The sequence below is a fragment of the Narcine bancroftii genome, chromosome 9 (genome assembly GCF_036971445.1).
Source record: "Narcine bancroftii isolate sNarBan1 chromosome 9, sNarBan1.hap1, whole genome shotgun sequence".
In the NCBI taxonomy this organism is placed as follows: Eukaryota; Metazoa; Chordata; class Chondrichthyes; order Torpediniformes; family Narcinidae; genus Narcine; species Narcine bancroftii.
In genome coordinates this window covers 75313519-75328373 of record NC_091477.1, presented here as the reverse complement: position 1 = coordinate 75328373, position 14855 = coordinate 75313519, and the positions used below count along the sequence as shown (strand labels likewise).

The 14855-nt window shown below is 43.9% G+C and overlaps 1 protein-coding gene across 10 annotated transcripts in view; it reads right to left on the bottom strand.

Annotated features, from left to right (window-relative positions):
• LOC138742290 (S-arrestin-like) overlaps positions 1-14855 on the bottom strand; it is a 107380-nt gene that overhangs the window by 25950 nt on the left and 66575 nt on the right. For all 10 annotated transcript variants that reach the window (XM_069896514.1, XM_069896513.1, XM_069896509.1 and 7 more), the window contains 5 exons: positions 12379-12439; positions 6561-6605; positions 5911-6110; positions 1099-1158; positions 223-296 (listed from right to left, as the gene is read on the bottom strand). In XM_069896514.1, coding sequence (XP_069752615.1) covers positions 223-296; positions 1099-1158; positions 5911-6110; positions 6561-6605; positions 12379-12439 — 440 coding nt within the window. The remainder of the gene's footprint in view (positions 1-222; positions 297-1098; positions 1159-5910; positions 6111-6560; positions 6606-12378; positions 12440-14855) is intronic.

The following is a 14855-nucleotide window of genomic DNA, read 5'->3' as shown; positions in this document are numbered from 1 at the left end:
GTGGTATGTGAGTGGAAATAAATAGGTTCAGAACCACCTGCTTTAGCAAAATTAATGCTCAACACTGATCCATTGCCAACAGGTGTGAAAGAAAGAGCTTGGCTTGCTAATGGGACTCTGAGAACAGTCATTGCTTATGCTTTTTATATGTGAAGTTTCTTGATCTGGAGAGAAAGCAAACAATGTCAATCACTTTCCATATCTGAATGAAAGTCAATATACCTTTTGGAGATTTTTTCATCAAAGCTGGAAGTCTTTGCGCAGAATGCAATGATTTGAAAGTCCACTCCACAGCACTGCAGAGAAACCAAACAATCTTTCTTGAATCATACACATAATGGGGGAGTAGGCCAGTATATCTCTGTTAAAACACCCACTATATCCTGAAGCCATAAAATGAAGGTCATCCCTTAAAATGACACTGGGCCGCACTGGAAAGAAAAGTGATGGAGAAGAGCATGCATGCCATCTCAGATCTTGATTGTTAAGCGTGATCCATTTTCTCACCAGGATCAAATAGACTTTCAGGAACAAAGCAAAGGATATCAAATATTCAGGTTAAGTTCATTCTGTAAATTAGCAATGCATTATGATACCCTCCTGGAAAATATAGGGTGGCGCAATTTTAACCTGGTACCTGTTCCCTTCAAATGTGTCTGGAAAGAGATGGGATGAGGGACGAGCGAAATTTGTCACTTGTATCCTGACCAAAAGTTTTCCTCACCAAAAAAAAATGAGGATATACCCTGATCTGATTTTTGCCCTTCATTCTCCCTTTGCAGGGAAATCTGTCAGTATCCAAGCAGCCATAATTCCAGGTCCTCCTGTGTTGGCGGCATACCATATAAGGGAGCTCATAACCTGTGGTAGTTTCTAGGTGAGACCTGACATAACCTGTGGCTTTTTCTCGGTGAGGCGTTGCAATGCACCTCAGCTGGATTTAATACAGTTTACAATGCTGATGTCCTCAGCCAGCTGTTTGGTTCCTTATGACCTCCTTTTCTGCATTATATCCTTGCAATGTTTTCCAGCAGTATTTAGCTTTAAAGTGTTTTTTAACGGAATGATTCATGATAAACAGCACTTTAAATATCTCACCTTGTCGACTTCATTTGGACCCAGCTGCAGGGTTATAGAGCAGGGTAGATAGTCAGGGAACTGTCAAGGAAGGAAAAAAAAAGGGTATTTTGAGAAGCTTTATCAATTTCATGATTTTCAACACACCAAGAACGATTATCAGCAACATTTCGCGGGCTCACAAACAAGCACCAGGGCTTGGCCTGGCTGGCGGTGAGAGGAGTCCTCCCAGTCCAAATCTCCTTGTACAATCAGAACATCACCCTCCACACGCATTGTCCTCAGGATGGCTGCGGTGGAGTGAAGTCTGTCGTCCAGCTCTTTGCTGAATGCAGATTCGCAAAGACTGTGTGAAGGAGGATTCAAGGTTCCTTGTCGCAGTTCACCCCCAGCGGCAGCATGACAGAGGACTCTCCGATCTGCAGACGGTTCCCTGGAGTGCACTCTGAGTCCCACATCCAGAACTGCAGGAAGACCATCAACTTGGTGATCAACTTTGATCAGCTTGAAACCCTTTTGATCTTTCAGTATACTAAGATATCAGTCTGGGAATACTGCTGACTGACATATTCCAGGCTACAGAACTACATGGCTGAGGAATGCAATTAGGCTAGATGCAGCCAATGCAAGGACATTGTGGGGAAGGAGCACAGTCTAGAGTCCTCCCATTACTGGACAATGAGGTGCTGAGACTGAGGGGAGGAGAGAGAAACAGAAAGGTGCCACAGTGGTGATAAGGATGTAGGGAGAGAACAAATGTAACATTAATAAGAATGTATAGATATGACTGACATCATGAGCATAAAAATACTTCAACTCTTCTTTTTTGTAATTTTTTTTCTAGGAAAGGTATGTCTAATGGCACATATAGAAACAACAAGGTACAACAGGGGTGGGAATGGTGTATTGAGAGAACAATATAAAATGTACATTGATGAGAATATGACTGACATTATGAATGTAAAACATTTTGAATAGTTTTCTTGTTTTGTGAAAATGTTATTGTGAATCAAGTAGAGTTTTGGAAAAAAAAGTTAACAAACCAAGGAAATGATTGTGGACAAGAGGAAGAAATCAGAAGAACACGAACAAGGCTTTATCAAGGGGTCAGCAGTAGTGAGGGTCAAGAACTTCAAATTCCTGGGTGTCAACATCTCTGAGGATCTGTCCTTGGGCCTCCATGTCAATGTAACCATGAAGACGGCTCGCCAACGGCTATACTTTACGAGGAGTTTGGGAAGATTCGGTATGTCACCAAAGACTCTCAAAAACTTCTACAGGTGTACCGTGGAGAGCATTCTGGGTGGTTGCATCACCGACTGGTACAGAGTTGCCAATGTACAAGACAAGAAAAAAATTCCAGAGAGTGTTTAACTCAGCCTGAGACATCATGGGCACCAGTCTTCACTCCATCGAGGACATCCACAAGAAGTAGTGTCTTAAGAAAGTAGCCTCAATCCTCAAGGACCCCCCACCATCTAGGCTATGTCCTCTTCATTCTGCTACCATCTGGAAAAAGGTACAGGAGCCTGAAGACGAGCACTCAGCTGCACAAGGACAGCTTCTTCCCCACTGCCATCAGATTCCTGGATGAACAATGAATGACACTGCCTTACTTTGTCTTTTTCTTGCACTATTTTTATTTATTTTCTAAGGTGGTTTATATAATGTTCGCACTGTGATGCTGAAGCAAAACAACAAATTTTGTGACATGTTCATGGCAATAAATTCTGATTCTAAGCTAGTTCAGAAAGAATCCAGGGCATGGTGGCAAGTTGGATTCAGAATTAGCTAGGAGTCAGAGGGAGGTGTTGGGAGTTGTTGCTTTTCTCACAATTTATCCCTGCAACACATAACCAATGGTGTGCTGCTGGGATAAGTGTGAGAACTTTATGTTTTGCTATTACCTTAATGGTTGCAAAAGAATATAGGCAACATAATTAGTTTGAAGAAGAAATTTGAATTGGTGGCAGTGGATAGTGACAAAAGTTGTCTCAGGTTGCAGCAGGATTTTGATAAACTGGGATTGTGGGCAAAGGCATGGCAGAAGGAATTTAACTCAGACAAGTGTAAAATGATTAATTTTGTAAAGTCAAAGCAGGTCAAGACAGATGCAGCAAATAGCAAGCCCAGGGTGGTGGGAAGGGGAGAGGAGTGGATGCGGGGGGGGGGGGGGGTGGGTGGGGATGGCACACAGAGGGCTATTGAACAAAGAGAATTTGGAAAACAAGTACATAGTTTCCTGAAAGAGGCAAACCAGATAGACACAGTGATGAAATGGATGGATGGTATGCCTACCTTCATTGGCCAAAGCATTGAGTATAGGAGCTGCGATACCATGATTAAGCTGCACTTAGAATGTTTTGTGCTATTCTAGTTAACATAATACAGGAAGGATATGACCCTCAAAAGGGCACCCATGGTTGGTGTAGCAGTTAGCACAACGCACTTTCAGCACCAGTGATCGGTCCTGGACCTGGCTTCGAATCCCACGCTGTCTGTAAGGAGTTTGTACGTTCTCCCCGTGTCTGCGTGGGTTTTCTTCAGGGGCTCCAGTTTCCTCCCACTCTTCAAAAACGTACCGGGGTGTAGGCTAATGGGATGTAAATTGGGCGGCATGGACTCATAGGGACCAATTGGGCTGTTAAGTGCTGTATGTCTAAATTTAAAAATAAATTTAAATTAAAATTTTAAACTATATTGGCGTGTATGCAGAGCAGATTCACAGAAGAGTTGCCTGGACTGGAGGAAAAATTGGATATGACTGTTTTCCTGGGTGAAGGAGGGGGAGTGGTGACCTTATAGAGGTCTACAGGGACACAGATAAGGTAGACAATCACAGTTTTATTTCTTGGAATATGTGGTTCTACATAGATGGTATAGGTTTAAGATGAGAGGGGAAAAATTAAAACTGGACCCGATGGATACATTTTTCACACAGTGGGTGATGGGTTTGTGGGAAGAGCTGCCAGAGAAGAATACTGAGGTGAGGATGATCACCATATTTTAAAAATATTTAGACTGGTACATGTATAGGAAAAGTTTAGAGAAGGGGTGGGCAACCTTTTTTTTTAAATACATTCAAATGTATTCCCTATACCATAAGTGCTTTGTGATTAGTAAGGGATGCTTAATGTGGTATGTGGATGGAAAGAAAAGGTTTGAAAGCCACTGTTTTAATCGTACCTAATTGACTCGTTATGTGCACAGTTTCAGAGCTCCAAAGGAAATAGGAAAATGACAAATTTTCTCAAGCAAAATATTTCAGTAACAATTGGGTCTAGAGCAGTGATTCTCAACCTTGCCTTCCTACCCACAATCCCTTACTAATCACTGAGCACTTATGGCATAGGGAATACATAAGGTGGAATGTGAGGATTTTTTTAAAAAAGGTTGCCCACCCCTGGTTTAGAGAGCTAAGGGCCAAATGCAGGCCAATGGGATTGGCTTAGCTTGGCGTTGTGGTATGGATGGATGAGTTGCGCAGAAGGGCCTGTTCCCATGATGTATGTCTATGAATCTTTAAGTCACAATTTCTTTATTACATCAGCCATTTTTGTTTCTCACATCATACATATTATTCTACAGAAGTTGAGCTGCCCAGTGTCCCATCTCATAATTCAGCCTGTTTTCTAATACCATTAATGCTCAGTAGAAAATGCAGTTGCCAAAGGCAGAATTGCTGCCTCTATGATCCTGTGTCCCAAAGACACAACAGGTGTCATAAATGCCAGTCCTGATCATGTGCCCATTCTGTTGCAGAGCCTCTGATACATGTTTTCAGCATGAATCACACATAGGATACAAATATCACCAGAAAAATCAGCATTTATTCCCCATCTCCAATCATCCCTTGAATTCCATGTCCTCTGGGCATTTCTGAGGGCAGTTAAGAGTCAACATAAGTAGGGACTCAAGTCATGTATAGACTAAGTGGCAGAATCTTTCCCTGATTGACATTAGTGATCTGGATTGGTTTTAATAAGGAACCAATAATTTTAGGGTTATTATTACTGACAATAATATTTTTTTAATTCCAAACATATGGAAATACTTCAATGTCAATTTATCTGTGACTGAGTTTAGGATTAAACACAGGACTCCAAAAAAACTTACTCAGTGGGCCTTATTAGACTGTTTAATTGCTTTACAAGATATGATAATGATGCTTCAAATCCTTTGTTTGCTATCCCTATGAAGTCAGCTTTAATATGATAATGAATTGAATCTTCACAGTATTCAATTGGTTTGCACTTAAATAGGCATCTCATACACGCAAGTGGTTTGTGACCACTACCACAGCGCGTCCTGCATTGTGGAAGTCACTCAGCAACTTGTATTATTCAATCACTATTCTGTTTCTTTCACTTTTGAACCTCCCTGGGAATGTCGCTGCACGGACAGGCAAGTGTTCCAATAATACCTTCATTTATTTTAACTCGACCACAACTTTTGAACCCCCTTCATCCACCTAAAAAACATAGCAGAGTTCACAAACTCTGTGTTGAACTATTATGGAGCACAAATGATTATATAAGCTCATTAGCTGCTCCTGGTGACATTAAATGCATCAATGACTCTACAACAGAGAGAGAGATATTACACTATAATAGCGTTAAATAGGCTAGATGGAAAGAGTTTTTCTCCCAAGGTGGGAGAGCAAGGGAGCATCGGTTTAAATTGAGAGGTTGGCTTAGAGGTGATCTGAGGGAGTTTGTCCACAAAAAGGGTGGTTGGAGTCTGAATGTGTTCCCTTGAAGGTGGTAGATAACTATTCGAATCACCAAGACACAGAAGGTTACAGACCTATAGTGAGCCTGTACAGGTAGGTACCTGAAAGCAAAATGGATATGCTCTGTCTCCAAATTTTCTTGCTAAACGTTCTTGCAACTTGGTCTGAGGTTTAGGCTTTTCACCCGAAGGAGGTGGATAGACCTGGATCGTGGCCATGTAGAGATCCCTTCTAAACTTCAACCCACAAACGTCTATATCCTCCCGTCCGTAGCGGAATGCACAGAGCAGTCTGCAAAAAACTGAAATACATGTCCAAAGATAATGGCTTATCTGAAACATTGGCTTGAAGAACTTTCACTTGATGGGCACATATGAGAGTTGATCTGCAATGAAATAGACATATTACTAGTGGGCTTGAAGACCTAACAACACATCAATGGATCTTGATCAGGGATCTTGATTTCAGCGGGATCTTGTAGTTTCTTTGTCTGTATGCGGGTGAAAATAGGGGGGGTAGGGGGAGGTGGATGTGCTGAACGTATGTGGAGATGTAGTGGGCTGAATAAGATTGAATGTGCAAGGTGAGTTGAGTGTGCATCTGAATGAAGCTGAGAATGTGCATACAGTGTAAATTTTGTGTAAAACAAAGCACATTAATTCCTCTTCTAATTAGAAGAAAACTTTTAAAGGCAACTAGATTAGAATGTAAGTAAAATTTGTAATATTCAACTACATTCCTGATTTCTCACCTTTTCTATCCTTTATGTAACCTGTGTCCAATACAAGCACGCCATCTGAAAAGTAACCAGAAATATCAGTCACTGAAATCAGCTTGAGCCACATTGTGTGGTATACAAGTATCATCCTTCTAATTAAACAGTTCAGGGAGACTGTAGATTCGTCCATCTCTTTGGATCTTCCATAGTCTACCTCAGTAGCACCAGATGGTTTATTCAACAGCTACACCAACCCCAAATCTCCCATCAACTGACCCCAGGGAACTGCGGTGTTGATCCAACACCATGAGAGGTCCTGGATTTCCCATAATTTAGCTTCAAGGCACTTTGAGGTTCATTCCATAGATGGAACACACTGCACCCACTGTGTGCTGGTGATGAGGGGAAATAATCATTAGATCTCAGATTTATGGTCAGAATACATGCATGACATCACATACAGCCCTGAGATTCTTTTTCCTGCGGGCGAGACTTTGGTAGTGCAAAGAAAGATTGTACACAGGGTAAACAAATAACAAACTGTAAACAGATAATGAATGTAAATATAACGAATGCAATACAGAGAGAATTTTAAAAAATCAATAAAGTGCCCAAAATTCTTTAAATGATTCCCAACTCCTCCTGATAGTCCAGGCTGGAATCACTGCCACTCCTGCCTCCCACCAATCCCGAGGAATTGTGTGGCCACTACCAACCTCTTAACAAAGGAGTAACCAGGCAAAGCGGAGATGGATGGACTCAAGGGGTCAAGCAGCATCAATGGAGAGAATACAGGTCCCAAGGTGAAACGATAGCTGTCCATTTCTCCCCACAATGCTATCTGACCTGCTAATCTACACACAGACAGTGAATTGCAGTTCACTGCATTCACCCCTTCCTTCAGAAAAGAACCTATGGGCGAAAACAGAGACCACATTGAGCAAAACAAAATGTTTACAATTATTTTCAAGTTGAGTCTGTCAGGGGGCCTGATTATTCTGGTCAAGGCCTTAGCACTGGTGGACTTTGCTCTTCCAGGACATCCTGTGACTCCTGCGGTTCTTGGGCGGTGGGACTCAAAGGGGGGGGCTCTGGCGTCCCGGATCCATTGGTAGCTCCATTGGAACCACGTTGTCAGGAACGTTGTGCGGGGTGTGTGGAGGTTCTAGGCCTATTGTAGGCATCTGGACCTCAGTTCCTGAGGGTGCCAGATCTCTGATCGCGATCGTGTCCTCCCTGCCATCTGGGTATGCCACATAGCATACATCAGGTTTAAGTGCAGTAGGTGCACCTTCTCGACCAGTGGGTCCGTTTTGCTTCTCCTTGTGTGGTTTTTCAGCATGACCGGTCCTGGTATTATTAGCCGTGCTGGAAGAGTGACCCCGACATTGATTTCCTCGGGAATGGAAACATCGGTCCGTGAGGAATCGCAGTGCAGAGAAGTGACCTTATGGAATGGAGAGTGGTGGGCAGAACCTCTTGCCAGCATGAGTCTGGAAGGCCTTTAGTTCAGAGGGCTAGCTTTACAACCTTCCAGACCATTGCATTCTCCTTTTCAACTTGTACATTCCCCGTGCGTTGTAGCTAGTCGTCCTGCTTGAGGCAAGGCCTCTTGCGAACAGGTACTGGTCTAGCTCTTCGCTCATAAACGATGAGCCCCGATTGCAAAGAAAATGGAGTGCAGAGCTCTGATGATGGTGGCAGTGAAGATGTCTGGGCAGGGGAGTGAATAGAAAACGTGAGTACTCATCAATAACGTTAAGAAAGTACACGTTTCCACTGGTGAAGGAAGAGGCCCCTTGAAATCAACGCTGAATTGTTCGAAGGGGCGGGAAACTTTTATCAGGGGCGCTTTGTCAGGGCAGTAGAAGTACGGTTTGCACTCAATGCAGACCTGGCAAGACCCAATCATCTCCCTGATGGCTTTGATAGAGAAGGGCAGGTTGCGTGCCTTGACAAAGTGGGCCATGCTGGTGATGCCCAGGTGCCAGAGCTCATTGAGAAGTGACAACAACTGACTGGTGTGTGCAACAGCACAGCTTCCTTGGGATAGGGCATCTGGGGGCTCATTAAGCGTACGTGGCCTATACACTATCTTGTAGTTATAGGTGGAGAGTTCAATCCTCCATCTCGCAATCTTGTCATTCTTTATTTTGCCCCTGTTCGTATTATTGAACATGAATGCTACAGATCGCTGATCAGTGAGCAGAGTGAATTTCCTTCTGACCAGGTAGTGCCTCCAGTGCCTGATGGCCTCCACAATGGCTTGAGCCTCCTTCCCCACAGATAGGTTTCGGAGCTCATGACCTTGCAGTGTGCGGGAGAAGAAAGCTACCGGCCTGCCTGCCTGGTTAAGGGTCACAGCCAGAGTTACGTCGGAGGCATCGCTCTCCACTTTCGTGATGTAGCTCTTGGCATAGTTAACCCTGGGATTCAGCCAATAATGGGAAGGAGGTGGATTTTAAGAGGGGGTGGACCTTGTCAGAGTAATGAGGTACCTTCTGGGTATAGTATGAGAAGAAGCCCAGGCACCTTAGTGTCTTCATGGTCCGCAGGATAGGGATATCTAAGAGGGGGTGCATACGCTCGGGATCTGGCCAATTATGCTGTTCTCCACCACATAACCCAGGATAGCTAGGTGTTTGGTCCTGAACACACACTTACTAGCATTGTACATGAGGTTCAGGCATTTGGCTGTGTGGAGAAATTTCTGGAGATTGGTTTCATGGTCTTCCAGGTTATGTCTGCAAATGGTGATGTTGTTGAGATGGGGAAAGTGGCCTTTAGCCTGTAATCATCTACCATTTTGTCTTTCTGCCCCTGGAAGACCGAGACCCCATTTGTAATGCCAAAAGGGACCATCAGGAACTGATAAAGCCAACCACCTGCCTCGAATGCGGTGTAGGGATGGTCTTTGCAATGGATTGGTACTTGGTGATATGCAGCTTTCAGGTTGATGGTCAAATAGACCTGATACTGCATGTCCGAGATTCGGGGGAATGGGTATGAGTCCAAGAGTGTGAATCGATTAATAGTTTGGCTGTAATCAATCACTAGCCTGGGCTTTTCTCCCCCTCTCACAACCTCTACCTGGGCTCTCCACGGGCTGTTACTGGGTTCAATGATTTTTTTCCTTAAGTAGCCGCTGTGTTTCGGTTCTAATAAATTCTCAGTCCTCTGCACTGTATCTCCTGCTCTTGGTGGCTATCAGCTTACAGTCGGGGGGAGGGGGTCATGTTCTGAATCAAGGGTGGGGGGGGGAATTGATATTCAGTGTGGTATGTAGCGTCTGGATTTTGGGACCTTCCATTCCTCACCATGATTGGGGAAGTGCGCCTGAGTCCTCCATGGTCACACTTTTAAGGTGACACAGGATGTCTAGGCCCAGCAACACATAAACACACAAGCCTTTCCATACATACAGTTGGAATTTGCAAAATTCACCCCCTTTTGCAGTTAAATGCACTGTACAATACCCCTGAATAGTCGCTGAATACGATTGTTACGCTAGATAGACGCGGTACCGGCGAGCGGTCATAGAGTTTATAAAGCTCTCCATCCAGCCAGTGTCTATTAAACAATCCATCGGGTGTCTGTTTACCCTCACCTCCATCGTCGAGTTTCTCAAATGATGGGGTTTCGCTTGGTCGAGAACAACTGATGCCAGTGCTCCAGAGGATGCATTGATCCCCCTTGCCGCTGTCGTCTTGATCCAAAGGCCAGAGAGGTGGCATCGACCACAAGGAGAGGCAAGATGGCCGCCATTCCCACTGTAGCTTCTCTTCTGGTAGAAATACCCACCACAAGGCGTAGCAAGATGGAAATGGCGAGCAGCATGGAGAAACGTGGGCCCGCACCTCTGGGCTTGGGCACAGGGTGTACGACTGTTCATGGGTTGCACACATGGAAGCCTTTCTGGGGTTCCCCTTTGCACAATGGACTTTTGCCCAGTGTCCCCTCTAACCGCATCCTGAGCACACTGAGTCTCTCGCAGGGCATCTGTCACGGGATGTTTGGCCTGTCTGCAGAATTAGCACTCCTTGTCACGTCTGGCCGGGAAGTCGGTACCTGGGGCAGCTGTGTTCTGTAGGCCTGGCTTTTCGAGAAGGCACCGCTTTCATTAGCGAGGTGGTCTGCTCTAAGTTGGTCCTGTTGAAGGGATTTCGCTAATTCGAGGGTACTGGCAAGGTCCTTCTTCCCAAACTCCAATAGTTGCTGCCACACATACCACAAACTAACTCCAATGACAAGAGTATCCTGGACTTGTTCATCTTCTCTCACGCAGGCTGAGACCACCTCGTTGTGGCACTTTCTCATCAGTGTCCATAGTTCCAGGACATAGTCATCCAGCGATTCACCTGGTCGTTGCCGATGTTGTGAGAGTCGGTGTCTTGCCAGCACGTTGTTCTGAGGCCTCATGTAGTGGGCCTTCAGGCCTTCAATGGCTGTCTCATACATCCCTGATGACCGCGTATCCCTTGAATCGGCCGTTGGAGAGGAAGACTTCTTGGGTGGCTGCTCTGTAAGACTGGAAGCACGCCAAGCAGAAGGTGAATTCCTCCAGGGATAGAGGGTCAACCTGGAGCATGCCTGCCTTCAAGAGGGCTTCCATCCTTTCTTCAAAAGCAAGCTAATAAAACTGTAACGTGATCGATCGTACTCAGAGACTTGAGGAGCACTAATGCTTTTATTAGCTTACAACTAACAGCCAGTATTTACAGATGTCTTCAGGTAAATCTGGGGTAAGGCGGGAAAACAGTGTTTTTATGGGGACCAACGGGGGTGGAGCCAAGAGGAAGGGTCAGCCGTCTACTTTACACACAGACAGTGAATTCCAATTCACTGCAATCAGTGCTTGTGTTTAACTGTTGAGTGCCAGGGCAACAGGAATGCAGGTCGAGCTGCTCCCTCAGTTCCAATGACCCAGATTTCATGCTGACCTCAGTGCTGAAAGAGGTTTGCATATTCTCCCCATGATCTCTGGGCAGTCTGGTATCCTTCCATATTCCAAACAACTGGCAGTGATTGAGTTAATCATGTTGGAGTCAGTGGAATTGGGGGGAGTTGATGGGCATTTTAAAGAGCAACGGTCAGGGGAAAATAAATGAAGCAACAGGATTGCACTAAGCTCAATGGGACAAACACAGTCTGCTGGAGGGACTCAGGCTGCCCAGCAGCATTGATGTGTGTAAAGGCCAGAAATCTTCATCAAGACTCGTGTCTCTCAATGAAGGAGTCCTGTTAGGTCAACCATTCCTTTTCTCCCATCGATGCTCCTCGGCCTGCTGAGTTCCTGTAGCAGATTGTGCTTCACTTCAACTTGTAGTGCCTGCAGTCTCCTGTGTGTATCTAGGCTCAATACACCAAATGGCTTCCTTCTGCATACCAAGGAAAAGGGCAAAACACAAGGTCAGCCTCCTTGCATACGGGCAGCATTCTTGGAAGGACTCAGATCGAAGTACGAGCAGAGTGTAGCCAGCACACAAGGCGCCCAGTTCCGTTTAACCATCGAATAATATTCATTTACAGTCTGAGGGGAGAGAGAGGGGGAAGAGACAGGGAGAGTGGGTCGTTCTCTAGGATCATGGCAATTTGGGCTTTCAGGTGCATTCTGGCTGCAACCCCTTCTAGTAATCATTATGGTGACTTACGGAAATAAGTACTTTAAGCAGGGTTATTTTGCTTCTGAATAAGGATCAAATGTGAAGCGATTTTACATGTGGGTACAATTTGTAAGCATGATCTTTGCAGGTTAATGCTCGCAAAACAGTTGGAAACATTCCCCTTCTGTGGGAAAAGTTTAGAATTCTCAATATTAAATAACAGGTTCTCAAGGAGAAAGTGCACGTACCTACGGGATCTGTATGGCTGACGTGGTCCACAAAGTCTCTCTTGCCTAAGTAGACGGCGATCTGTGAATGCAGAAGTAAGATGGTGAGTGTCTAAGGCAGACGCAGCCAACTATATCTCCAAAATGCGATGGCAATTAAAATCAAGAAGCCTGCGGATACACAGAGGTCAGCCAACGTTGCTGGGAGAGAAGGAATTTGACACTTCAGGGCAGGGGCTTTGCATCAGAACTTGAGAAGTGAGAAAACAGATGTATTATGTTGTACAGAGGGAGAGGGGTGGAAAAAGACAGGACATATCTGCATAGTGTGCTGAACAAAGTTGTCAAAACATCAATTTTGTTTTAAAATGGCAGCTGCAAATAAATTGAAAATAATAGAAACTTATACAGAAAATCAGGGGTTACCTGAAATGGTTACATTCACAAGGGAAGATCAGATGTTCCTCCTCAAATTTATGTTGAGCAGTTAATGGTGGAATCTTGGATTGAGCATTATTTTGAGTATTTCTGGAGCAGGTCTTATCCACAGATGTCAGGGTAGGAGATGGGGGAAGGATTAAAGTTACAGGTCACTGAAATGTGACCACAAAATCTCTGGGGGTTTTTTTCTGTGTGTAAACTTTAAATTGAGTTTTAATTGCAGAATAAAGATCTGGAGACTTATGGGAGAAGAGCTTATCTTGGGAAAATAAAAAAAAATTGCACATGCTAGAAATCTTAAATGAAAGCAGAAAACACTAGAAGCAGGTCAGGCTTAGTGTTTTTTAGATAGCAATGTTGGAAAAATCCGTGAAAAATTTAACATAAATTTACATAATTGCTCACCTTGTGGTCATTTACACTGCACCCCTTAAGTTCCTGAGCACGTTAGACCCGGTGCTTTTGTGTGGAGCAACGTGACCTGAGTCATCAGCTGGACGTCGAATTCATGGGGTGAGTTTTGTGGTGTGATTTAGGCTACAGGCTTCCCCCGAAAAGTAGTAGGGGTCCTCCAGGATAAATTGCGGTGCAGGAATTGACTAAAAATTCCTGCACTTTCCTTCTTAGACTGCTCATGTAACGGCAAATTTTGTTGATTGTGTCTGCCGTCTAAAACCTCTAATTAGCTATTTCATCTTCCCACGATTGGTATTTTCTGTTTTTAGTACATCTATATAGTGCTTTGTCTAACCGTAATGTTACACATTCAGTGAAGTCGTTTTTCAGTATTTTAGCCATCAATTTAATTTGGAGAATCCTGGTGGCCAATCCAAATAAAAGAAAATAAGACAAACGACCAAGAAAACTGTTGAGCCTTGAACTAGGACCTTGCTGTCTCTGCACAGTAAATGATGTTTAATATTCTCCTTTTCAACAGTGCTCCTTTTAAAAAAAAATGTATTGTTCAGTAATTTAGCTCTGAGTCTTAATATTTGAGTGTGCAGAAACATTTCAGGACGTTTTTCTCCAGGGTTTTCCTCTGTCCTTGCAGCAGACATTGAAAAGAGTGAGCGTAAAGCTCAGCCATTTTACAGACACTCTGCCAAAGGCTTAATTGACTTTATGGAAGGAAATGACGGAAACAACTGCCACACAGGAATTTAAAACCAAGAACACTGGAACAGAAGTAAATGGGAGCTGGATTGTGCTAACAGACATGTCAAGCTTGTTTTGCTGTTTAATATGACCATGGTCAATCTATGTCGGCCTTCTCTGCCATTTCTCCACACCTCTCTATTGATCAAATTATCAAACAGTGTTCTTCTAATTTAAATACTTCTAACGATCCAGTTTCTACCATCTGCCAGGGCAGAGAATTCCAGTGATGCAATACTATCCGAGAGAAGTAATTTCTATGTTGCTTTGAAATGACTAGCCCCTGATCTTGATGTCCCCATGTTTGAGACTCTCCCATTGAGAACATCCCAGCATCTACCCTGTCAAACTCCCTTTTGATTTTGTATGTTTGAATGAAGTCACCCATGTTCTTCTAAATTCCAAGGAATATAGGCCCAGACAATTTAGTCTCCTTTGGTATGACAACCCTCACCTCACCCTGGTAGATCTTCTTTGTACTGCCTCCAATTTTACAATGTCTATTTCCAGGTAAGGAGACTTAAACTGTGCACAAAATTCCAGGAGTGGTTCACCAGTACCCTGTACAATTGGAAAAATACCTCCTTATTTTTAAACCAGCCCCTTCCAATAAAGACTGAAATAGCATTTGCCTTGCTTGACCTTTTCAGGGTAAACAAAGAAAAAAACATTTATGTATATTTTTGAACCCATTACAATGAACAAAACCTTGAGTCTTGACCAGACAGCTCATTTTTTTTGTGGTTCATGCACTTGGACTTTTAGATCACTCTGAACTTCACTCTCGTTCAGTTAAAATATTCTGCTTTTTTATTTCTTTTACTGAAGTGCATGGCCTCACTCTTCCCCACATTAAACCCCAGTTACAGTCTTTTGCCCATTCACTCACTCAATATACATCC